General features: G+C 35.9%; 3 protein-coding genes across 4 annotated transcripts; 1 reads left to right on the top strand and 2 right to left on the bottom strand.

Annotated features, from left to right (window-relative positions):
* Positions 1-432: 432 nt before the first annotated feature.
* On the top strand, positions 433-3,448 carry LOC143452099 (CUB domain-containing protein 2-like). 2 transcript variants are annotated; one of them, XM_076952943.1, is made up of 5 exons: positions 433-645; positions 832-991; positions 1,223-1,401; positions 2,349-2,505; positions 3,306-3,448. In XM_076952943.1, the coding sequence occupies exons 1-5, from the start codon at positions 511-513 to the stop codon at positions 3,320-3,322; spliced, it is 648 nt and encodes a 215-aa protein (XP_076809058.1). In that variant the 5' UTR covers positions 433-510; the 3' UTR covers positions 3,323-3,448. The 2 variants fall into 2 exon arrangements, with proteins under 2 accessions (XP_076809058.1, XP_076809055.1); XM_076952940.1 differs by lacking the exon at positions 3,306-3,448 and having other exon boundaries at positions 2,349-2,729.
* A 1,942-nt stretch (positions 3,449-5,390) lies between these two features.
* LOC143453064 (nose resistant to fluoxetine protein 6-like) lies at positions 5,391-11,525 on the bottom strand. Its single transcript, XM_076954216.1, has 14 exons — positions 10,460-11,525; positions 10,134-10,246; positions 9,856-9,998; positions 9,520-9,722; positions 9,262-9,389; positions 8,827-8,985; positions 8,443-8,632; positions 8,141-8,309; positions 7,970-8,049; positions 7,242-7,367; positions 7,006-7,156; positions 6,583-6,772; positions 6,353-6,511; positions 5,391-6,233 (listed from the first exon to the last, which is right to left on the bottom strand). The coding sequence occupies exons 1-14, from the start codon at positions 10,666-10,668 to the stop codon at positions 6,076-6,078; spliced, it is 2,178 nt and encodes a 725-aa protein (XP_076810331.1). The 5' UTR covers positions 10,669-11,525; the 3' UTR covers positions 5,391-6,075.
* Positions 11,526-12,479: 954 nt separating this feature from the next.
* Positions 12,480-19,354, bottom strand: LOC143451421 (uncharacterized). Its single transcript, XM_076951939.1, has 8 exons — positions 19,216-19,354; positions 17,922-18,422; positions 17,086-17,755; positions 16,792-16,938; positions 16,582-16,662; positions 16,166-16,315; positions 15,865-16,014; positions 12,480-15,756 (listed from the first exon to the last, which is right to left on the bottom strand). Exons 3-8 carry the CDS (start codon positions 17,243-17,245, stop codon positions 13,307-13,309), a joined length of 3,138 nt encoding a protein of 1,045 aa, XP_076808054.1. The 5' UTR covers positions 17,246-17,755; positions 17,922-18,422; positions 19,216-19,354; the 3' UTR covers positions 12,480-13,306.
* Positions 19,355-24,362: the final 5,008 nt, after the last annotated feature.

Genomic DNA, 24,362 nt, shown 5'->3' with positions numbered 1-24,362 from the left:
TTATTAAGATTAATTTCTTTTTATGACATTATCAGCAATATTTGTGATGTCTGTAATATCTTGGTGATAACTAACACCATTGTTTGTTGTTTTTAGACCTTTATGCAGAACATAATTCTTGGTGCAACGACTCTCATTTTCGCACCCTGTATGCTCTTTGTCATTCATTTTTCTTCTTACCAGTTAATTGATTCAAAGGGTACGTAGGTAATTTTGCGATTTGTGCGTTCCTGCTTTTGATGATTTTTTTAGCTTTTTGGCTTAATTTAGGTCTTAAAATTAGATAATAAATGTGTGTGTTTATGATTTACATTTATTTACAGTCATACTCCCATTTTTGTAATATATACATTGTACTTGTTTTGTTTTTTATTTCAATTGTAGTTTAATTAATTTATTTGATAAGTATATTGCTTTGTTTATCATGCTGTTTGGTTTACAGTGTCGCATGATTTTTGATTTGCAGCTTCCTGTGTTGGAAACTACAACTTAACTAATGGTTCAACCGGCATGGTGGCTTCCCCTAGCTACCTTAGCACCACTGAACATAACTTTTCGTGTACTTTCTTTTTCCATGCACGGCCAGGCTATAGAGTTGAACTGGATATGGAAGTTGATATTGAATCGTGTTGTGATTATATCGATGTCAGTAACTATGACAACCAGTTCCTGATTATGCATCATAAAATAAATAGACTAAAATATAGTGTTGCATAATATATAAAAGAAAGAAAGAAAACCCTTTCTAACATAGTGAAAACATATAATATTTACCATACAACAATCCAGACAACATTACAACCACAAAGAACTGATTAAACGGTTTAATAGATTTATGATGAGGAAGGTTTCATCAGGAAGTTGACTGGCATGATTCCGCATACAGATGTGCTATCAATTGGGCAAGTTTTGAAACTGGTTTACAATTCTAATCGTGCAAGCTCCAATCATAAAGTTGCAAGCAAAGGGTTTTTAGCAAGATACAGACAATGTAAGTATGTCGGAGAGATCTTCATGTCTTATGTAAATAATAAACAGTACAACGTACATTTCCCTCCATCATGCAGGCACGTTGTATACTTTAATAACATTTTGCTTTATAGCTTTATGGCTTAAAACAGCAATAGCAAAATCTAATATGGCCTAATCATCATAATAAATTAACTGTGATTCATGAAATAAGTTCTTTAGCTAATAAGTTAAATAAATATTTTGCTTACAGTTTCATGTGGTGGACATTATGAAATAAATAATGGAACAACTGGCGTTGTGACCTCACCCAACTATCCCAACAACACAATGTATAACTTTCAGTGCACGTACACATTCCATGCACAGCCGGGACATGGAGTAAAATTATCACTGTTAGTTGATACTGAAGCATGCTGTGCCAAAATTGAGGTTAGTCGCAATTTCACCAATAGTAGAGTTACTGATTTTAAATATTGCACTAGATTTCTGTAATTTTAACATAACTTGTCACCACATGCGTAGATTGATTTATAACCGTCGTTGATTTTGGTCACTGGGCATTCATTGATCAGACGGTCAACATCTTGGGTATTAAACCCACAGTGAAGAATATTACATTGCCCACCTCTACGACCGACTTAATACTTTTTCGTGGTTTGGGGACTTGTGTGGAAGTGTGCAATCTAGCAATGAAGATACCCCAGACTAAGACCATGTTCAAACCGGGTGCCTAGATGGCTGTTAGTCTTTCCAGCAGAGGTGGGAAGTCGGTACTTTAAAAGTACCGTCGTTAACTGTACCAGTACTTGGCAAAAAATGTACCGACGGTTTTGGTATTCGGTACTGTTACAAAAAAAGAAATTCGGCACTTTACCCATCCTCAGTACTGGTACTTTTTGTACTGCGGATCTTATTGCAAGTGCAATTTTTGCTAATGTTATGACCTAGTTAAAGGTTACTTCAGGTCAAAAAATATGTGAACTCACTCTTTTGACTTTATTGGACATTTGTAGATTAAGAGCCAACAAAAAGCGCTAAAATTGGCATTAAATTTTAATTAAAGGGAAGTTTTAAAACACATGCTTTTCAAAACCTCGCATATATCGCAGAACAGTAATTCGGTACTACAGTACTGCGGTACTTCTCACCTCTGCTTTCCGGGCATACGCTTTTCTATTATAAATATTCTATTGTGCAAAAGGAAAGTTAAAATATAAAAATCTTTACCCATTTCATTAAAAATTTGTAAATTTGCTTACAAATATGTTATGCAAGAAAAAGGCCTGCAGGAATGACACTAACCTTTAAATAAAGGAAAGAGAATTGAGTACTTGTTATAAATCAGCAATCAAACAAAGATAACATTATAAATGTAGATCTTTGACGGAAAAGTACTCAGAAAGATCCTAGAGGGCAAAGATCAAAAGAATGTGATGTCTGAAGAGCAATCCATGAAACTTGTCTACATTTCAGACTACACAGATACTGACAGCAAAATTGCTAGCAAAGGTTTTTGGGCAAAATACGAACAATGTAAGTATATTTTTCCTGGAACTTTAAAGTTGTATACTACAGGTGCTTAGCAATATTTAGCTGTATAAGCTGCACACATATGACACATGTAACCTAAACCCATATCTTTAACAGTGACATGATAGCTGGGTAGTTTTCAGCGATTTTTCTTTAAATTGCTTAAGTGTAGAGGTGAAATAATATTTTTGTTATGATTATCATTGATACTGCATTAACGTGTAGTGTTGCAGTCATGTGTTGCCAAATAACTGTTAGTTCGTAAAGGTAAGTAATGTAAAAAAAAGAAGTGCCCCCACCATGCAAAGATTGACAAAACCCCGTACTATATGCTAATGATCTATAATTTTGTATGCTAATTAACTATATGCTAATGAGACAAATGTTAAAGCTGTCAATGGACATAAGTCACTATCATGCTTTTTTGTAAATTTCATATGAAAGTTGAAACATTTTGTAAATATTGTAAGTTATTTATTATATTATGAAGTTCCATCATTTCAACACCTTCTGAAGCATTTGACAAACATGTGATAGTTGTCCGATTAATCTCCGGTTAATCCGTTTAATCTCACTGATTCTATGGTTTTATCAGTATTCCACGTTTTGAGTGCTGAGTGCAAAAATGTAAGACAAACCATGTGGATTTTATAATGTTTAGCATTCCACAATTATTAGTCTTTAGTTTTATTCAGTCTACATTTGTTTCTGTGCAATATGTTTATATTTGTCATATCATATGTAATCATAATTATGTTACGACTCATATTTAAACGATTTATGATAATATGTTTACAACATAGATCAACTAACACAATAATTACAACTATCAAGTGGATGCAATATCGCTAATACCAACGGCATCTTAGACAGTGGAAATATTAGCTAGCATTATGGTTTGGTAAAATTTGATACAAAATTTGTATCCTCGGATTGATTGAAGTGTTTGCACGAATTAAACCCGGTGATGATCCTTGATGGAAACTTGGGTCATTGTCCTCAGCTGTGTACATTTTTAGATAAAAACATTTTCATTTGATGTTTTTGTTGTTTGTATTAATACGGTGTGTTTTTATGGTCCATTTGAGAATGTATAAACTTTGTAGACATTTCAAAAGATGAACCTACACTTTCCAAGTATTTTCATTTGTTATGACGGCAATTTAAAAATGTTTTCGTTGACTGTGCTCTGTAGATCTGACTTATTTTTCATGCGACTCAACTTATGCATCCACATTATAACTGCACGAGGTTTTCATTGTTTTACATCTATTGTTTGAATGAATTGTAGGAACAAAAGTAAGCTTTGTTTTAAAACTAGATTTTTTGTTGCTTTTGTTGTAGACCTTTTTAACTGTTTCTATGGTAATGAGTCCTGTTGCATATAATTTTTTGCTTTTAGAAACATTTTGGTATTGATGAGCAATCATAAAATAAAATTGTGTTATTTTATAATTGTAGTAATTATTACCGTGCCTTTAATTTGTATTTTTTAAACCGAGATTGTTTCTTTTTCTGTGCAATGTTTTTTAAAAACATGGCAGTTCTTCAATTTGCTGCACTTCTTACTCATGGTTTGCAACCATCAGATAAAACCTTGCGTAACTTATCATCAGCTTTGCTCGTTGTGTAATTTTATAACATCCGTTTTCATCAACATGATCTTTAAATCATTATCGACGAATTTAAATTACAAAACAATTATTACTGTTAAATAAACTTGTAACAATTACTCCTACTTGTTTTATCACGTTTCTGTGCATGCAAACTTTCCAATCTAGAATTTAGTGCCGTTTAACCAAAAGTTGCTGGAACTGTTGGTAAAAAATTGCCAAACAAACAGTGACTGACGATGTCTTGGCAGACGATTTTTGGTAGCAACTTCTCGATTCTTATTTTGCAGACGGCGTTGCTCTCATCCTTTATTAAAATCACTTAAACACTAACCAAATGCCAAGCTAATTGACTAGGGTTACACCACCAGCACCTTACATTTTGAAACAACCTAAAGTTTGTATGCACTTTCCAGTTTGGACGCAAATTATGTTTGGAAGTTACCGCAATTATAGTACCGTCGTTGAGTACAGTTTCCAATCGAGTGACTTCAGTTAGCTAGAAAAACTTACAAGAGGTTAGTTATGACAAAATTACCAGCAAGTCTGTGGGAAGCTTCCTATAACTATCAGCATCGCATTATTCCATATCAGTTAAAATACATTTGTTTCTTAAAGTTTATTTGCAATGTAGCCTATACGTTTTTAAAAAAACGCGTACTTAGTCGTTATCGGTATTTCAACACACAAAACTTTTAAAAGTTTTGAAGAGAGAAAGTCCTGTTAAGGAAGTTGAATTCTTTGTTATTCAAATTCATTGCTTTTTAGATCCTGCTTTTTAAGCTTGCATTGATAAAATTATCATGTGATAAACGCTAGGCCCTGTTGTCTAAGAAGCTTTTATTTAAAAAATCCATTTTGTAAACAGGCCATCCATTCAGATCATGTGGTTGGCTTTGATAGACTCGCCGCGTTCAAAATGTAATGTGAAAATGCTTAACAGTTTCTATCTTAAATGTGGTAACTATGACAGTTCTAATTTCCTAACTCTGCTTAACAGCTGCTATTTTAAACGTGGTAATTACGATAGTGCTATGTTCATGCCAAATGTTAAAAACAGAACTGGTTGTTTATTATTTTCAAACTGAGGTAGTCTTTAAGCCTGTTATCCGCTGGTTTTTTAATGTAAAATTTATTTGTTAAACTTTTCAGTCCTTTTTTTCTATCTCCATCTAATCAAGCATAATCTACAATGATTAATAGCTCCTTCAGTTAGATTTGTATGATGATATTTTTCTTGCTTTCTACGACACTGTCGAGTGATTCGTTATTTTGCATTTTGTTATTACGATTGGAACGAGATATACTTATATGCTCAAAAATAGCAAATGTAGACGATGATAAATCGTGACTATAACAAGAATATTGAACTTAAAGATCAAATACGATCGCTCTCATACAAAGTGTATGATTATGTGCAATATTGGTTAAAAAACACCGTGTGAGAAAATTGAATTGGTATAGAAAAGCGATGTTTATATTCTGGTTCGATGACTGTGGAATCAATGGACACCGTAAAAGGCTATTTGCAAAGGTGGAGAAGGCCTTGGACCGACTGTGTAGTTGTAAACACAAGCGCGATGGATCATAAAATTTAACACAAAACAAAATGAGTTTTCTTCTCTGAATACTGCATATATATTAAATGCTATAGTAAACTTTTCATTTTTTCAAAGCGATGATGTCACGGTATTGTAGTTGCCGTTGGGGAAGTGCATAAACGTATATTTCAAATGTTGGTGTAACGGTAACTTGAAAATCACTTTTAAAATTAGAGTTTTTATAGTTAGAAAGCTTCAAAATATCACAAAGAAGAAACTTTTAATTAAACGTCTAAGCAATACAATTAAAAGTTTTCTGTTTAAAAACTCAAGATAAAAATAGTTTCCTGATTCTATTTAAATGGTGAACATGACAACTTCAAAGAACTTGTTCTTGATAAAAAAGCACATTTCTCACTTCACCGTTGCTTCAACAATTTTTTCTGGTCCGATTTTTCATATCGGTTGGAGGGATCACCTCGTTTGGAAGGCAGAAGGACTTTGGCCAGTTCCATGGTCGGCCATTCAATGGTTAAACAGAGCAAAAATGCCAAAGCTAGGCTGATGAAAAAGGAGCCTAAAAATAAATGTTTGCGTTAAAACAATAACAAACTCTTGAGTTTGCAAACATATTATATCTTAACAAATGTGAACGTCACAAAGTATCATTGTTTAAACCGTTTTGCAATACTGTACCTATGTATGTGAAGATAAAGTCAATGGTCTGGCAATGGATCATGTTATTCCGGTTCACCAAGTACACAATCAATACCAAACAGTGAACGAGGTAGAAGGAGAAAGTTAATCGGCTGAGGGGGTTGAAAATTTTCCAATTCAGAAACTTTGTCACAGGACCTTAATCAAAACGTGAAGGTTATTTCGTCACATATATTATAGCATCCATTGCTTTCCATTCATATCCTTACCTCCATATCCAGATGTACAAGCTATTATCATCCAGCTAAGGCAAAGTCCATACACAGGTCTTTCAAAAGCATTGTAAATTATTGCCAATCCAGTGTCTAAATCAGTATCTGTGCTGGTTTGTGGATATAAACCGAAAATGATCGCGAAGCAGCTGCCAGCCGATGCCAACCATCCCAAAACGACCAACCACTAGAGATGAAAAATATTTGCTGTTTGACCTGTTCTCAATTGACCGTGTGTATCGTATGCAACGTAATTTTACGCAAAACTTTTTTTATATTGAAGTGTGTGTCGTTCGACATAAACAGGAAGTATTGGAGAGGATAAAATTCTCGTTTTTAAGTTATTTACTGGTAGTTTCCATTGCGATTGTTACCTTTGTAATTTTATTTAAACAAATTTAAACAAAAAACGACACTAACTTTTGGAATTGTCAATTTGCCCTTAGTAGCGAATAGCACATAACCAGTTAACATCCCAATCATGTACACGTGTAATCTGGCCCATGGTAGGAAATATATATCATATCTGAACTTCATGTCGTAGGTTGGAATGTCAGACAGTATGTTCAACCTGAAGTAATGACAAAGCACTTTGTTGTTGTGATGGCAACATTTTGCTTAAAAGACCTGGCACTTATTTCATTCATGCAACTTACAGGCCAATGTTTTGAGAAATAATTAAAGCAAATGGTTGAATAGGACCAAGGGCAGACAATATTCCGCAAACAGCCATACTTGCAATAGCAATGAAGACCATCAAAGATATTCCGACTCGAGGCCACCTTGAATTCAACAAGTTTAATAGAAGTTTGTCAACGCCTGTAATTTTGCCACTTTAAAACGCAAGATCTTTAGAAATATATGAATGTCAAGAAATAATCATCGGAAATGATTGCACATGCTATCAATATAACTAAAACAGTAGGCAGCATAAAATTTGAAATAAATTCAGCAAATACGAGACTACAGTATATCTATATTATATATAGATTATATTATATAGATTTAGATTAGATTATGTATATATATTAATATTATAAATAGATTTAAATGAAAATAAGACTATAACAACAATTCAAAGGTTGGTAAATCAGCGACGTATAAAGCTGCTGCAAAGTTATGTACGGGTCACAGCTACGGTTACTTAAAGGCTTGGTTTTGTCAATGCAAAACGTTGCACTTACAAACTGGTATCTTGGATTTACAAAAAAAACTTTTTCCACGAAAATAGGATGTTTCTAATTGGTACTTTTAGACTTGTTGTATAAAAAGAAATTTTTAATATGCCAGCTGTACCACGAATAAGATATTTAAAATATTACCAGAAAATCCCTGAAATACTTTGAAATAAAGACGTTAAGCTAAGTAATTGGTATTTACTTACCGGTAGGTGGCGAGAAGAATGAACGGAGTCAGAAGATAAAACTGCATGTCCACTGCTAAGTACCAGCACCAGGCCATACACTGAAAATAGCTTAAAATATTAACATGGAGGTAAATATTTTTTTCTTTCCGTATTTCTAGCTTTCGATATATGTGTAAAAAACTAGCCTACCATATTAAGAGAAGGAAAAAAATTGCTGACGTAAAGAAGATTAGTCCACCAAACGTCTTGGCAAACATAATGTGGTAACAATGGATAGTTACTCCATTGTGGCCCGCTCCCCAACCACTTAAGTATTCCCATAGAGAAAAGAATCACGTAAGCGTAGGCTGGTGTTATCCTGAATGAAATACATGGCAAGGAATTTGGACCATGTTTTTAATTAGGCGAAACTATCCAGCAATTCAGCACAAAACCTTTAGAAATAGATGAAATAGATGCTATATATTAAGCAGAATGTAGAAAACATTTACCTGATAAATCGATGTATGTAAGTCAATGCGATGTTCATGCGACCATTGGTAGTAGTGAGTTGCTTCATACCGAGATAAGAAACCAACAAACCTCCCAACAAGAAGAAAGTGTCGACAGAGTAGTAGAAATTGATTATCGGCATAAAAACGATTTTCGATTTTAAGTATCTTTTGGGTGATAGAAGATAAGCTGAAAACAAAGAGCAAGCAACATTCAAAAAATATTATAAAATGCACTTAAATAGATACTTGATTCGTTTCTGTAAATTTGGTTTTAAATGCAACGGAACTGTTTCTGAGCCGTACGGTTGAAAGCAAAGAGATCTAAATTTGATTAAAACTTCTGCGATATGTGTCAAATGCTTTGCAATCAACGAGACTTACCTATTCCCATCTGACCATCCATAAAAACATGTCCGAGTGCAACCCATGCTGTACTTAGAAATCTGATTCCATTAAGAATACCCAAAGAGCCACCAGAAGAATTCGTTGTTAGCAGTTTTTCACCATTTGAAATCATGGAGAAGCATAAAACCATTTTTGCTGCAATGATTTGAATGAAAAACAAAAATAACTTTCCAGATATTTGCCACAAATCACAAATTAAATTTTACATTACAGAAATCTGAATAGGTTTAAGGTTTAAAGTAATTACTGGTAGTGAAAATCATCTTGTCAAAGTGAATTATAATAAATCTTTTCTCGAAATGAACACTTTCTTCACTAACAACTTCTTGAAGATTTAAAAATTGCATCAAATGCAGTTACTGTGATTAATCTTATACTCGTGTCAATTTTAATTACGCTGTCGTTGCTTACTGAGCAAACGTGGACGTTTCGTTGGTTGTGACTTTGTAGCGTAGTTGTCCTTTGTGTTGTTGCGTCTTGTGATGAAATCCACAAATGTTCCAATCAAATTTAAAACAATTACCACGCAAGTGACCGCACTGAAAGGTAAAAATATCAAACAGAAATGTCAAGAATTATATTTGTTTCAAATTTTAACCTTGGTATATTACTACTTGTTAGATCAAAATCTAAATTTACCTTTATCTAATCACTATACAGACAACTTACATTCCCAAGGTGTCGGCTGCTGACCATTCTAGTTGTTCAGTAGTTAATGGACACTGTACGTTAAGCAATGTGGTATTTCCAGTTTTGATATTACTTTTAAAACTCAATATTTCACGAAAGATTTTTTTGATAGAATTTTCGGAGCACCCTGAAGGAACACAAATTCCAACTGAAGGAGGTCTTGATAATTGATCCATGTTGGGCTGAAATAAAAGCACTGCTTGAATAATTGTTTCTAAAATATCCTTCGTTGCTTTCATCTAATGCTTTGTATTTTGTAATTACTTTAACATGCTTAATTCAATGTCCCAATTTGTTTTTAAATATAGATCAAACCTCGTGTTTATGATCCATGAAAGCCTGGCACCATTTTCCATTGAAGTCCGGGCCTTTAGCTTCAATACATTCATAATAATTACCCATCCATTCAACATTTCCATCCAATATTCCACTTTGCTTTCGTCCCCAGGAGTCAGCCACTAGAAGTAATTATAAGAATTTATTGCTAGCAAAAACGAAATTTTAAAAATAAATCTTTTTAGTTATTATTAGAAACATTCTTATGAATAGATAAGGTTTGGTTGTAAATTTAGTTCACTACGTTCTATTCATACTTCTCAAAGCGTAAGGTTGAGATTGAAGATCGTTTATAAAGGTAAGCCATTGCCTGCGACAGGTTTTCATGTCTGGTTCCTCTCCCATGTTTTCATCCAAAGATTTAACAGCTCTGTAACACAGATGTAGTTCTTACAATTTAAACGGCTTTACAAGAACGCATCGATAGACGTATTGCAATTCATTGTATAAAAATATTCTCTATAAACATAGACGGTTTGTTTAAAACATTAGAAAAATCTTGCAACCAGTCATTATTACAACAAATTATTCAAAGTTAGTCTACATGCAAATCTAATTAAGTTTGTTCACAAACTTTACTCACTGGACAACCGTTCCGAGAATGTCATCAAAATATCCATCACTGAACAGCTGCATGAAGGGAGAGAAAGCGATGAATTCCTCGTTTGGTTTAAACTCTGTCGATTGTTTTTCTACAGTTTTCTGGGAAGAATCATCAACTACTTCAAGGCAGTTGTTTCCATAAAAAAAGCACAAAAGTAGCAACAAATTGGTTTCACAGAAAAACCTCATTTTATATTTTTTCAGAGAACTCCAACAATCTCCTTTAGAAGTTAAATTGTAGCCTAATTAAGCTACCAAATTTCTGACAAGATTATGACCAAACAATATCACAATCAATTTTCAAAGGAGTTAGTTTATTAATTTTTGGACTGTTTAGGCGGACACGCATGCATACGGCAGGCCTACATTTTAACTGCTTGAACAGCTTTGTTGAATAGCACAGACTATTACAATTTCAGTCCACCACATATTATGGCTACCTTGTAATGTCCAAATGCTTTTCGTGTACTGTTACAGTGCATCCTACGGCTATAATGTTGGTATACTGCCTGACAGCAAAGTTAGGCAAAGCCAAACAGATGCGACATTCTACAAATACTTTGCACATTTAATCGATAATAATTGGTAGATTATATCGAAATATTTCAGGGTAAATTAAACACGCTTGAACATAGTATGTAGCCTATGAAGTTGACTGCACAAGAGCTTGCCAAAATATTAAGTCATGCCCAATTTGACAAAATGAGCATTTATTGCACCTTAGTTTTTTGAAACTAAAATTTTGTCTTCGATTTGGAAAAGTTCCTGGCAAAGGTACTGGCAAAGTAAATAAACAAATATATTATTTACGATTAATTACATCGAATATTATCGATGACCCTGGTTAAAATTTAACGACTAAAAGATTTTAAAGCCAACTCCATTAAACCATTAAGCTACCATAATCACACGAAGGTCTCTAAAAAATACCAGCAAACTAAATCGTTTTGCAGTGTCCTTAGTTATGTCCGTACAATATGCTTCCGTAGAACAGAAAGAACAATTCCCTTCCTTCAGGCAATATCCCATCCTGTTTTATTATCTGGAAAATTCTTTCCATTACAAAGGCGCTTAAGTAATAACAAAGTTGCTCCACAGAAGAACCTCATTTCCAAATCTTTAGCAAATAACGAAAGTCTGCTTTGATAAAGAAGTCATAATAACATTATGACTGATAACAGCGATAAGATTATGACTTACTGCCACAAACGGCAGTAGTGGCTTTAGTGTGTTTAGTGTGTGTAGTTGTATGAACTGTATTTACAATACGGAAAAGTTGTGCAAATGAAACCTCCGTGTAAATTAAAAAAATAAAACATCCAGTTATTGGGCCATGTCTTCTATACAATTAGTTTCCTCGTCACTCAAATCACAAACATGCGACAATAACTGTGACATGAGCTGCACTAGATGCCAGTTAAAATCTGTTATTGCCAGCAATCATTGCGCACTTTTTGTTTATTGATTTGGATCTATATCGCTTTTTATTTGGGCAAATTGAAGTTAACTTCATTGAGTCAGCAATTTAAAGTTCATTTAGCATTGGTCCATTTCTGCAAAGAAACCATCAAAAAAGCAGTCACTTTTGTGGTGTTTAAATTCGGTGTGAAAAAGAACGGCAGTGTACGCTCTGCTGCACACGGTGGAAGCCAACCCCTTCAAGACCAACGAAAAAGTCATTCCAGAAGTCGAACCAGTCGTTATCAGCATGCGCCAATAAACGCAAATGTCAATTTGATTTCAACAGTTTTCTGTGAAGAAACATCAACTACTTCAAGGCAGTTGTAGATTGGATTGGCAGATTGGCCAGGAAACTAACCCGACTTGAACCCAAAGAAAAATGTTTGGTCGATTTTGAAATCTCGTTTGCATAAACTCGATTGCACTACAAAAACCAAGCTCATAGAAACCATTATTCAAGTTTGGTATAGAGGACTTGCAATTCAAAAAAACTGCAAAGTTGTCCAAAATGTTTAATTCACATTCCCAAGAGTTCTAACGCGTCTCAAAATTTTTATTAGAGTCTAATAAGTAAATAATAAAAGTATAACAGTTAACCAATAAAAGGTTTGTCTGTTATCGTTAAAAGAACTTAACTACAACATATGCGATTCAAAGCAAAGCCGTGGGTGCGAGATTACTACGAAAATAATTAAAGGAAATTTATCTGTTTTGTACAAGCAATAAATCTCATCTTCAGTTGTTACAACAAGATAAAGAAATTGGCCAAGCACTCCAACGACGAACACGTTAAAAACCATTGGACAATAGTGGCTTAGCCTACCCTTTCATAAACTTTCACAACTTTCATAAAACGGTTCATCTTAAAATCACAAACAAAGTAAAACATCATTTCCAAACAAGCTAGGTATAAGACTGAACTTTACAAAGAAAATAATTTGGTAAATAGGTTACAAAATCGGGTCGAAAAACTTACGATTTTCCAGGCGTTTCACGCTTTAAAAGAAGAAGTAGGAAACTGGGATGTAAAATAACCATAACAATAACAAAAAAGTGAATAAACAGACCCAGTGTGCGGTGAAGTATTTCATATATAAATTATACAATATACATATATGTATATATACAATAATAACATGCAGAGGGCACGAAACCATTCCTCAACATTATCAAACGACTGAACATGGAAATATATAAAGATACAAAGGACAAAAAACACACTATGAAAAAAAAACATCGAAACCTAAATATATTACTGTACGATAAAAAATAAGCCTGAAAAGAAATGAGTTTGCTTCCTTTAAAGTGACCAAGTATACGGTAGTTACTGGCCTAAATACTGGGTTATCGTGATAAAGTTCATTGTTTAACAACATTTCAGCTTTTTCCCAAATTTGGTCACCTTGTCTTCGATGAAAGACGAGTAAAGTATCGGGTTCAGGGCGCTATTGATCGGGAGCAGCACACCGGCGGTGAAGATTTCTATGCCTGGAGGTAGGACACCACCACCTAGGCTAACATAGGCCATGATGCAAATCGGAATCCAGCAGACAAAGTCCGTTACAATGAGCCTTGCTATGCGCAGCTGGAGTCGTCGATCTTGAATCTTAGCAACGTCGTTTTTTTTATCCGGACGTTTAGACATGTTTCTGTAAACTAAAACGTAGCTCACGCAAACAAACAGGAAAGATACAAGATTTAGAGTGATAATGACGGTAGAATAAGGCCAGAATCTGTCACCTTTGCTAACAAAAAGCGTCGGTATGCAGACACTGGTTTTCCCATAATAGCTTATATCACCAGGTGAAGAAAACTGGGGAAACTCGTTGTCAAGAAATGACTTCGCGGTCAACCAAGCGTCGCCTTTATCTTGCATTGATGTATTGGTCAGCATAGACAGGCGACAAGCGAAAGATATGACGTAATCATCTGTAACTGTGTCCGTTTTTGAAAACGGGCTGAGAAATAGAGCGGCATGATTAAAGTAACGGAAGAGATTCGGCAAAACTGCAAGCGTTATCGAAAGCAACCAGGAAAAAAGAGCAGCCGCTTTCCAGATGTTTGTTGAAGCTAATCGCGCTTTAAACGGGAAAAAGATGCTGTAAAGACGAAAAGCGGCAATAAGAACCATGATAAAGCACGAAGTTTCGCTTGAAATCATGCAAATACTTCCCGCTATCGAGCAAAGTGTGCCGCTTCGCCATTCGTAATCGAACTCGGCATAATTGCCGGCATACGCCACCCCTTGTCCCACGACTATCAGCAAATAGATCCCCATCAACAAATCGGATACGGATAGATTAAGAATTAGAATTTTGTTACATTTTTTTGCCTTCGTTGCGTCCTTGGTGTTGGTCATATCACGTAATGTAGAGACTATGATGAATAAGTTTCCTAAAACTGTAACTATGGCAACAACCCAGAACCATCGACGAAGATGGTCGTTTCCTATTAGTTGAAATCGCGAAGAGAAAATTCCCGGGACAAATTCGTCTGTTCCGTCGACGCAATCGCGTTTACCATCCAACAAGGCGCTAACTGGGATCGAAATCGAACCACCTACCACGGTATCGCATCTATGTCTGTCGTCACATCCGTTCTCGTCACTTCCGTCGTCGCAATCCTCTATTCCGTTGCATTTTTGTTCTTTATCGATGCTGACTTTGTCGCCGGCCTTGCACTTGTGTCGCATCGGACAATCGCGTTCATCGAAACCCTGCGGACAGTTGGTGCCGTTTAAATGCTTCCAGGCCTGGTCTTCGTAGCCGTCGCAGTAACGATCTCCGAGATTGTAGAAGTCGTGACAAGTGTCATTACAAAAAGTTGGAAGATCTGGACACGAGTGACATTCGTCTCTAAAGTCAATGCATTCTGGCCGCTTGTCACATTTAGTGGCGTAAGTCAGTCCCCATTTCGTTTGGCATCGAACAAAAGAAGATTCCTGACAATCTCGTTGAACATCGGAGTCGTTACTTGACTTTCTGCTGCAAGGCTGATTTAATGTTTTAACAAACGTTTGTTCAGAATTGCAAATTGGTGATTGAACAGTGTGGTTTTGAAATAGGTCGATGCACGCATCAGCGAGAATATTTTCGCAGAGACACTCGTCAGACATGTCGTAGCAGTCTATTTCACCATCGCATAACTGTTTAGGAGAGATGATCAAACGATTATCCAGGCATTTGAAGCAATAAAAGGAGCCATCTTCTCCAAAGCAAAGATCGGACTTATCATAGCACTGCGCGACGTTGTCGTAAAGATTCCACTGGGGTAGGATGCAAGGAATGACTGTAAACTTTGTGGAGCATTTAAAACCAGGTCCATTGATAATTTCGTCGCTACCATCTTCACAGTCGAGCTTTCCGTTACAAAAGTTGGAATTTAAGATCAACGCTTGATCCGAACACTGAAAGACCTTACTGCAATCTGTAGTAGTTGCACTGCCAACACAAGGTGATGTGCACACGTGGTCTGTACGATTGCATGAGAAATTCAAACAGTCAATGGCGGGAATATCGTAGCAGGTTGTTTGATCACAAGATGGAAGGATACAAGTTGATTTGTTAGAAAATCTCATAATATCAACATTACAAGAACCACATTGTTGTGTAGTAAACCACCTGATGTAAGCCTCGTCATTGCGACTGTCACAGTCAAACGTTCCATCGTTGACCCGACCTTGCGCGATACAGCCTTTGTCTTTCGTGCAGGTGGGTGGGTTTAGGCTGAAGCAGGAGCAAGCAAACTGATCGACAGGACACGTGCAGTTAAATTCATCGGAATTGTCGTTACATCTCGCCAAAGAATTGCATTTTTCTGATTGAATATATCAAGTTCAACAATTAAGGTTACGATCATCGCTTTTCACATTACACTTAATGTATTTTGATGTGGAAAATATGTGCACGGCGATTGTCGACTCACCTTCTTCATCATAACACGTCCAGAAGGTGTCATTGCGGAAACAAGTTCCATTCGCTTTGCAATCGCATGGGAATGGAGCCCAGATAGGACAGGACGAACAATCCCATTCGTCCGATCCGTCAACGCAGTCAATTTTTCCGTCACACGACTCTGTTTATTTCACGTTTTATTTTGGAAGATTTGTCTTGCTTTATTATTTATACGTTTATGAGGATCTAGCAGTATATCAACTCCATGCAGACATATAGCAACGACAATCCCTTGGAATGGAAGCTGTGTGTAATGAACCAGTTAGACCTACCTGCTTCGTTAAAGCACACAATTCCATCGCTTTTGCATGTATAGTTATCGTTTGCACGACACGCACAAGGCATGGGTCGGTATGGTGGACACACATCACATGGCTTTTCATCCGCACCATCAAGACAGTCTGAGTATCCGTCGCAATTGTCTAGAATCATGGTAAAAACAGAAGTTCTTAAAAACTGATTTCGATGACACCTTAACGTATTTGTGTGTTGGTACAAACACGTAAACTCTTTTAAAAACCTCTAGTATGAGGGTCGTAATATTTATTGTCTTTGTACCTTAACAAGTATGCTTTGGGTAAGACTTAATAGCACAGCATGCAAACATCCACAGCTGCAAGTATAGTTTATGAAAGTATGGTTTTCAATGCAAATTTAGACAAAAAAAACGAAGTGCCGTTAAACCTACTTTTTAAGCATTCAGGTTTCTGTTTGCAAATGTACCCATCCGAATTATCAGGACATCGATTAGGAGAACCGCATCTCACATCTAAAATTATATTTAAGTAAATATTTTAGAACAGCTTTGTGTTTATCCTTAAAACCGTTACCCTTTACTGTTTCAAAGAATATGAAAATAAGTTTAGTCCCAAACTCGACCGACTAATGCCAGTTATACCATCTTCATTAAAGCAAGCAGGCCAGCCAGGGTGACAAGTAAAGTTATTCGAGTTATGACAAGCGCAATGTGTTGGTGTACGCTCTGGACAAGTACAATTCCATTCATCAGAACCATCCGAGCAGTCGGAAAACCCATCGCACTCTTCTGTTTGCGGTCATTTTATGTGAAGCAAAATACAAGGTTTTAAAAAGAGAACGAAGTAAAACTCGCTTGCTTGCACTCCATTATCTTATAACAATTAATCTTATGATCGTTAAATCATGATTTCATTTTATGGTTTCAGAACATCACCATCGACTGAGTAGCAGGATTGAAACCTCACAGAACAAGCAAAATTATTTTCTTTATTACAAGCACAAGGTTTTGGGCTGCTCGCAGGACAGGGACATCCCCGTTCGTCTGAACCGTCTTCACATTCAACCTCACCATTACATTTTCCTGCATAACACATGATGTGGGTAAATGCTCATTAAGGAAACGGGAAAAGATGAGTTCAAAATGCTGGAATGAGTACAGTTATAGTTCTCAATTTCCAGCAAGCTGTTGTCACTTGAATAAAAGTAATTTCATGAATTTTTAAAAACTATTGACGCAAAAAAACAATTATTTTACCTTTTTTTATCAGATAACATTGTCAATCTTTTACATTATTGTTTACTCACTACCGTTGTTTTTCCACTAAAAACAATCAAAATTTTCAAAAGCGATAAATAAGGATTTGGTGTATCCACATAAGAAAGGTAAATCACGCCGCCTTTCGGCGAATAATATAGACAACACATAATACCGATAGCGCAAACGGTCATTGTACCATTTTCAGTATAACAATTGAAAGCTGCATTTGCGCAGGTGTAGTTCTCCTCACTGTTACAAGCACACGGTAATGGATAAAACAGCGGGCAAATGGAACAAAACTTTTCATCTTCTCCATCAGGACAGTCCTTAACACCGTTGCATTGCTCTGGGATGAACAGGATCGATTGATTATAAACAATACCATCTATTTCCTTTTCTCATTTATTCCACGCAGAAGCTATGTGCAGTCATGCTCGCTTAGTATTGTAATTTATACACTGCGCCAGTTTAATCTGGTAACAAATTTTCAACTATGTTAAATTAGAATTCACCTTTTTTGCCATAGCAAATTAGAACCTCACAAGCGTTGCGTTCATCTGTTACACAGGGACATCTTTTGGGCCGATCAGGCGGACAAACCTGACAATTGTCTTCGTCTATTCCGTCATGGCAGTGAGGAAATTGATTACATGTCTCTACTTGATCATAATACCAACCTCCATCGCATGAAAGCGCTTTCTCGCCTTTGAATTGGACCCCATACTTATCTCGTTTAGAGTAACAGAGTGGAAAGGACCTGACATCGTCTTTGACGTCTTTTACTTCGATGCATTGTGGTGGAGCCCGACAGTGGTCGCCCGGTCTATCACAGCCGCATTGAAAGGAACCGGGTGGACACTTGCAGTTGAACTCGTCGCGTCCATTGCTGCAGTCCGTCCACGCATCACATACCCACGACCACGGTATGCACTCGTCCACTCGACCATTTACTTGCTCACAATTGCAGTTGAACTCTGATGGTTGGCAGCCTTTAGATTGATGGAAACAGAATCCTGAAATCACGAAACAGATCACTGATGTTAAGGATGTTCACACAAAATTGATGAAATGTCTTAGGAAATTACTTGGGTTAACCATATCGGCTTCTAGGTTTAGCTGCCAAGTGGTGACGCCAAGCAAAAATGAACCCGCTAAACAAAATGGACTCACAGGTGCAGCAGATAAAATACAATAACAATATTGTTTTCGAAAAGAAAAGAAATACAAATTCATGCAATTGAACTCTGATTCAACAAGTTGAAATCCCACAAATTATAAAGCAAGTTGATATTGCATTAAATGTTTTGCGACGGCAGTAGCAGAATCTTTTAAGTCAGGCTTGCTTGGTCAACAGCTACGCACAAATGATTCGTATCATCAAAAAAGATTTAGGTTTAGGAAAAAGAATTCTTGAGACGGCGCAAAAAGTTCCATGATTTTATTTTAAACGTTTTACATATAGAGCATTCGATTCAACCGATATAACTTTTGTTTAATTAAACACAATTACCAACGAAATTTATACAATTAATCACAGTAATCACAATTGAGGTGAAATAACATAAGCGACATCAGTTGGTCTATGCAATATTATGCGATTTTAAAAATGATAGATAAAATCTTTAAACGCTCATTTACATTTCATTTCAAAACATCAAACAAAAATTTGATCGCCAAAATGTTGATAACTTGGCATAGTGCTGTGTTTGAATACGGTAGTAATGAGATAATTTGTTATAATTTGTGAGCATAAACTCAGACCTGGAATTTTGAAAGTTTCCGGTTGAAAATTACAAAAGAACTTACCTATTACGCCTTCGTATCCTGTTGGTGTTGTTGCTTTGATCAGAGGCAAAAACCAAATTTTCAATAAGAAAAAAATTGTTTTCATTTCAAACGCTATAATTCAGTCCTATCCTTCAATTTTGAATAAAATGGACTTTTCTGTACAATACCGAGAACAACCTCAGATATAATAGTAGTATCTTTGATTTGCACTAGCTATGAGGTTTATTCATTTTCTAGTGTGGTACCCTATCAGCCTAGGCCTATATCAGCCTGCCGTCAACCGTACCGTACATGCAACGTCACAACATGTTACATTATCCTGTTAACCACGCCAGCCTAACCCACATGCCTAATGAAATACAAGCAACCTGACGTGTAACAGCCGCACAGAAAGATTATCCATTCGAAAAACGTTTTGCCTTAGGACAATTGTTTTAAAAGATAGAAATATTAACGTAAATGCACACGAAATGCTAATCCACGCCATACTGGTCCTTCCACGTTTCTTATGACCTAATCTTGGACGAATGAAGTGAATTATAAAAGGCCCAAGTTATAAATCACATTCAAGCAACATGACGTAAGAATGCTCTTTTTCGTACACTCGACACAAGCGCCCTTTACCCAAGTCCAAGCCTTAAGATAACTTGCTAAATTTATTTCAAATTCTCAAAACGCTTCATGCAAGTTATTGCAAAGTTTGTACAGAATAAACTAAAATCAAACATTTTGCTGGTTTTTGTGTCGTATTCAAACATTTTAAATACTGTTTATCTAAAAAAGTTTACTGGCTGATATACTCAAACAAATCCCTTTGGTAGATTATATCTTATAAGTGTAGGGCAATTAGTGCTTAGACAAGTTTTTTAATTTTAACAAAACTTGTCATTTCAGTAAATATAAGCGGCCAATAACGTTTATGATATTTAAACAAACATTTTGCTGGTTTTTGTGTCGTATTCAAACATTTTAAATACTGTTTATCTAAAAACTTTTACTGGCCGATATACTCAAACAAATCCCTTTGGTAAATTATATCTTATAAGTGTAGGGCAATTAGTGCTTAGACAAGTTTTTTAATTTTAACAAAAGTTGGCATTTCGGTAGATATAAGCGACCAATAACGTTTATAATATTTAGTGTATATGCATTTATGGTAAAATATGGTTTGCAAAGGTTTCAAACTTGCCACTAAATATGACGTAACGAGGGCAATTGTGTCGTCATCTTGATTATCTTATATCTGAAAGCAACTTTTTTGACCGAAAATGAAGAAATGAGCAAAGAAGTTATCATTAAGCTTGGTGGAGGTGCTAATGCGCAAATAGGGTTTGAACATACTAAAGGACATAGCAGGAATATTTTTCGTTCGTTAATTTTAACCTAATCTACAGTTAGTGTATTATTTCTTATGAAAGTGTAGACTAGCAGCTGTAACTACCTGAATCTTTGCTCTCAACAAAGACTTAAAGCCTGATTCACTGCAGTACCGTTTTTTCTCTGACGACACGATAGCGATAAATGTTTTACATAACGTACAGAGTTGCTACAAACGCCACCTGCAATTATAAATGATACTCACTTGCCAAGTCGTTTCCTGCCTGAACGCTTTAGCTGACCTTTTACTCTAATCCCGTTGTCAGGAAAGTTACAGATAGTTAGTTTACCGGATGTTTATTTTTTACACCAATTCATCATACGCCAAACTCGAACCACGACAAAAAAATGGAGTGAAATATTTAATGAATGCTACTTATATTTGTCCATAACATTACCTAAAAGGAGATATGTGCGTAGGAAAATAAAACGCTCTTATATTTTCAGCTGGCACACAAACTTTAGCTGTTTATATTCCTGCCAACGTTTGCGAACGTTTGAGTGGAGTTTGTTGGAAGATTTTTGTGATATTCTTTTTTCTTGCAAACGGTTGTTGCGTCATCGGTAAAGTGATTGCTGTATCAACGCATATACTCAAATGAATCTTTTGACAGTTTCATTATGCGGCTTGGTTGTTTCTAACATTTGACCTTTTCACACTTCTAATGCATAATAGATTGACAAATGCTCATCCACATAATCGACTAATCTCAGAGAAACACGTTCGAAGTGGTTAAAAAAAATAAAACAAAAATATAACAACACTTTTATAAATAATATGTAAATTAAATTTACAGAAAGTGAAACAAATCTTTTTTCTAAGAAATGTTCCATTTTCATTAGAAATTTCTAACGAAGTTCCCGTGGTGTTTCTTTTAGAAAACCGACCAATGCTGGATGTTTCACAAATGGTACTGTATTGTTTGACAAAGCGCCGTAATAATCGAATGCAGTCAGAATATTCTGTTTTAATTTTGTAGAAACTCTGTGTACCATTTGCATATTTCATTACGTGCAGTCAGTGCATTGACTGTATATACAGACACTGACAGAACAAAGGATAATGCCAAGTAGTAAGTGCATTTGCGCTGGATCGAGCAGTCAATACCACCGTTATGTTTGTTGGACTTAACACTTATTATTCCATACTTTTGCGTTTAGCCTGATAATTTATTTTATGGTTAATTCATGACAACTTACATCACCACAAGGCGTAGAAATTTATAAATGCATGCAAAATGTCAGGGTTCACCATGAAGCTATTTTCGATTTATTGCATTTTTATTAATCTTACTACATAATGAAATAAACGAAGAAATTGACACTTTTTTAAAACCCTACGCTATTTGAATGGAACGCTAAGCAGACCCTTGCTTTAAATCACAGAGCTTTTACTAGAGTATTTATTGGTTCAACTAATGCTTAAAAACTTACATAAATAACTTTGTTTAACACAAAACCAAAGTCTTTGGCACTCATTTGGTGTTCATCATGCATTATGCATTAGTGGCGAATCATCCATAATTTCGGCGAGCAGGAAGCGTTTACACTTTTGACCTCGCCAACTCAATATGACCTTATGACGTCATTAGGCAAGTTTGTTTGCGTGAGCTACGTTCTAGTTTACAGAAACTTGTCTAAACGTCCTGATAAAAAGAACGCCGTTGCTAAGAATCAAGATCGACGACTCCAGCTGCGCATAGCGAGGCTCATTGTAACGGACTATGTCTGTTGGATTCCGATTTGCATCATGGCCTACATTAGCCTGGGTGGTGTTGTCCTACCTCCCGGCATAGAGATCTTCACCGCCGGTGTGCTGCTCCCGATCAATAGCGCCCTGAACCCGATACTTTACTCGCCCTTCATCAAAGAGCAGGGGACCAAAATTGGGAAAAAGTTGAAATATTTTTAAATAATAGTCTTTATCCCAATAGTCCAACATTTCGTAACTACTGTAGCTTTGTATACTATAGAGCAGTGGTTCTCAAACTGTGGTACGCGTACCACTAGTGGTACGCGAGAGCTTTTTAAGTGGTACCGCGTACCGCTGAACATGATTTTCGATGTGCTGTGAGTAATGTGTTGCCCCGGATAGACAAGCTTGTGCAGAAGAAACAGTTGCTTCTATCAAATTGAATTGTGTTTTCTTGCTATTCATTGGTGTTATGGTATAGTAATAACGGTAATAACTAATAAATACCGGTACATTTGAGTAAAATAAGTCATTCAGGAGCCAGGTGGTACGCAGTGTAGCAAAAAAACGAACGAGTGGTACGCGATCGCAAAAAGTTTGAGAAACACTGCTATAGAGGAAGCACACTCATTTCCATTCAGGCTTTTCGTATCCTACAGTTATATGTTTAGTTTTTGGTGATTTTTCTTTCACGGTATGTTTTTATCTTACTAGGTTTATATTTACGTCACGAAGACCCCAAGCAAGCGCAAAGCATTGAAACCACACACGATTATTGACCAGTATATCCCACAAGTGATGATGACGAACACCCTAATCAGATGCAAGTTGAAAATCTGACCCAGAAAACGAACAATTCGCCAGAAGCAACAAAGCAATAACTTGTTGGTCCTTTGAAAGGGCAGTATCGAAATCTATGGCCATTAAAAAAAAATCCGATGTCATATCCAAAGTTCAGCCATAGATTTGTAGAAGAGATTGTGCGATCTTCTGCAGATATCACACGTGATGAAAATAAACAATCTCACTTCACATCTGATATTAGCCACCAGTTTACCGAAGTACTGTATACCATTATTTTTATACAATGTCTGTAATGCTGTCACATGGGGTTCTACCGCGATAATCCTTTTTTGAAATGCCCGTGGGGTGAGATAGTGTGCTAAGCCAAATTGTCAAAATTAGCCCTTATTCCTTCGGATATCTTTTGTAGATCTGATGATATTATAATGTTATTAGTGTCTTATTTCGTGTGGTTAACAATAAGCGTTGTGCTATAATCTCTATTACTTCCGAATTACGTCATTTGTCATTACAGCACTCAACGATCTAGTTCGCAATTGTTCAGTTCGGACATTAATAGTCCACTGAATGTAGCTCAACGCTGAAAGCTCTGAAAGCAGTAACCGTTTCGTTGAGAAACAATAACACATCAATATTCAAAACATTGACAGTTTGGTTATTGTAATGTCACGCTCAACTAGTCTACCTCTGGTTACCAGTGGCGCATATCAATGGTGTCAGACTACGGACACTTCAATCTAGCAATAATTAATCATCAATCAACCTATCAAGAACGCTGGTATTTGGCATACGTTAAGTAAGAAGACTTTCCACAGCAACCTGTATTAGACTTTCAAATTATTTCATCTACGAAATTCTTATGAAAATTCCAGCATTGTGGCAAACGTCATTTCCTTTCACGCAGTTGTTTTAGTTTTTATTTCGTTTTGAGCAATTGTTCAAAATAAAGATCGCATTTTCAGTTGATGATAACCTGCTGTACAGAAATCGCTTTAGAGATGACGCATCAAAAGGTTGCAGGAAAAACTTATAAAATGAAGAATATCACAAAAATCGAAGCAGTACTCAAAAAAGTTTTTTTTTGTTAAACTTCAACATACTCCACTCAGACGTTCTCAGACATTTGCACGAATACAAACAGCAAACGGTGCCAGTTGCAAATATAACAGAGTTTTATTTGCCTACGTACATGTTTCCTTCCAGGTAATGTTATGGACAAATATACGTAGCATTCATTAAATAATTCAATTCTTGTTGTAGATGGTTTTTTGTTTTGGCGCCAGTTTGGCGT

This window comes from Clavelina lepadiformis, chromosome 4 (genome assembly GCF_947623445.1).
Source record: "Clavelina lepadiformis chromosome 4, kaClaLepa1.1, whole genome shotgun sequence".
In the NCBI taxonomy this organism is placed as follows: Eukaryota; Metazoa; Chordata; class Ascidiacea; order Aplousobranchia; family Clavelinidae; genus Clavelina; species Clavelina lepadiformis.
This window is presented reverse-complemented; position numbering and strand designations above follow the sequence as displayed.

Excerpts from the sequence above, each read along its gene's own strand:
- LOC143452099 (XM_076952940.1), top strand. The coding sequence starts at position 511 with ATGGTGGCTTCCCCTAGCTACCTTAGCACCACTGAACATAACTTTTCG. Across the intron at positions 646-831 it reads CGTGTTGTGATTATATCGAT|ATTTATGATGAGGAAGGTTT; the intron begins GTCAGTAACTAT and ends ACGGTTTAATAG. Across the intron at positions 1,402-2,348 it reads CATGCTGTGCCAAAATTGAG|ATCTTTGACGGAAAAGTACT; the intron begins GTTAGTCGCAAT and ends TTATAAATGTAG.
- LOC143453064 (XM_076954216.1), bottom strand. The coding sequence starts at position 10,668 with ATGAGGTTTTTCTGTGAAACCAATTTGTTGCTACTTTTGTGCTTTTTT. Across the intron at positions 9,723-9,855 it reads TCATGGATCATAAACACGAG|CCCAACATGGATCAATTATC; the intron begins GTTTGATCTATA and ends CTTTTATTTCAG. Across the intron at positions 7,157-7,241 it reads ATTTCTCAAAACATTGGCCT|GTTGAACATACTGTCTGACA; the intron begins GTAAGTTGCATG and ends TCATTACTTCAG.
- LOC143451421 (XM_076951939.1), bottom strand. The coding sequence starts at position 17,245 with ATGTGTTATGCAGGAAAATGTAATGGTGAGGTTGAATGTGAAGACGGT. Across the intron at positions 16,939-17,085 it reads ATCCTGCTACTCAGTCGATG|AAGAGTGCGATGGGTTTTCC; the intron begins GTGATGTTCTGA and ends GACCGCAAACAG. Across the intron at positions 15,757-15,864 it reads GACGTGTTATGATGAAGAAG|AAAAATGCAATTCTTTGGCG; the intron begins GTGAGTCGACAA and ends ATATTCAATCAG.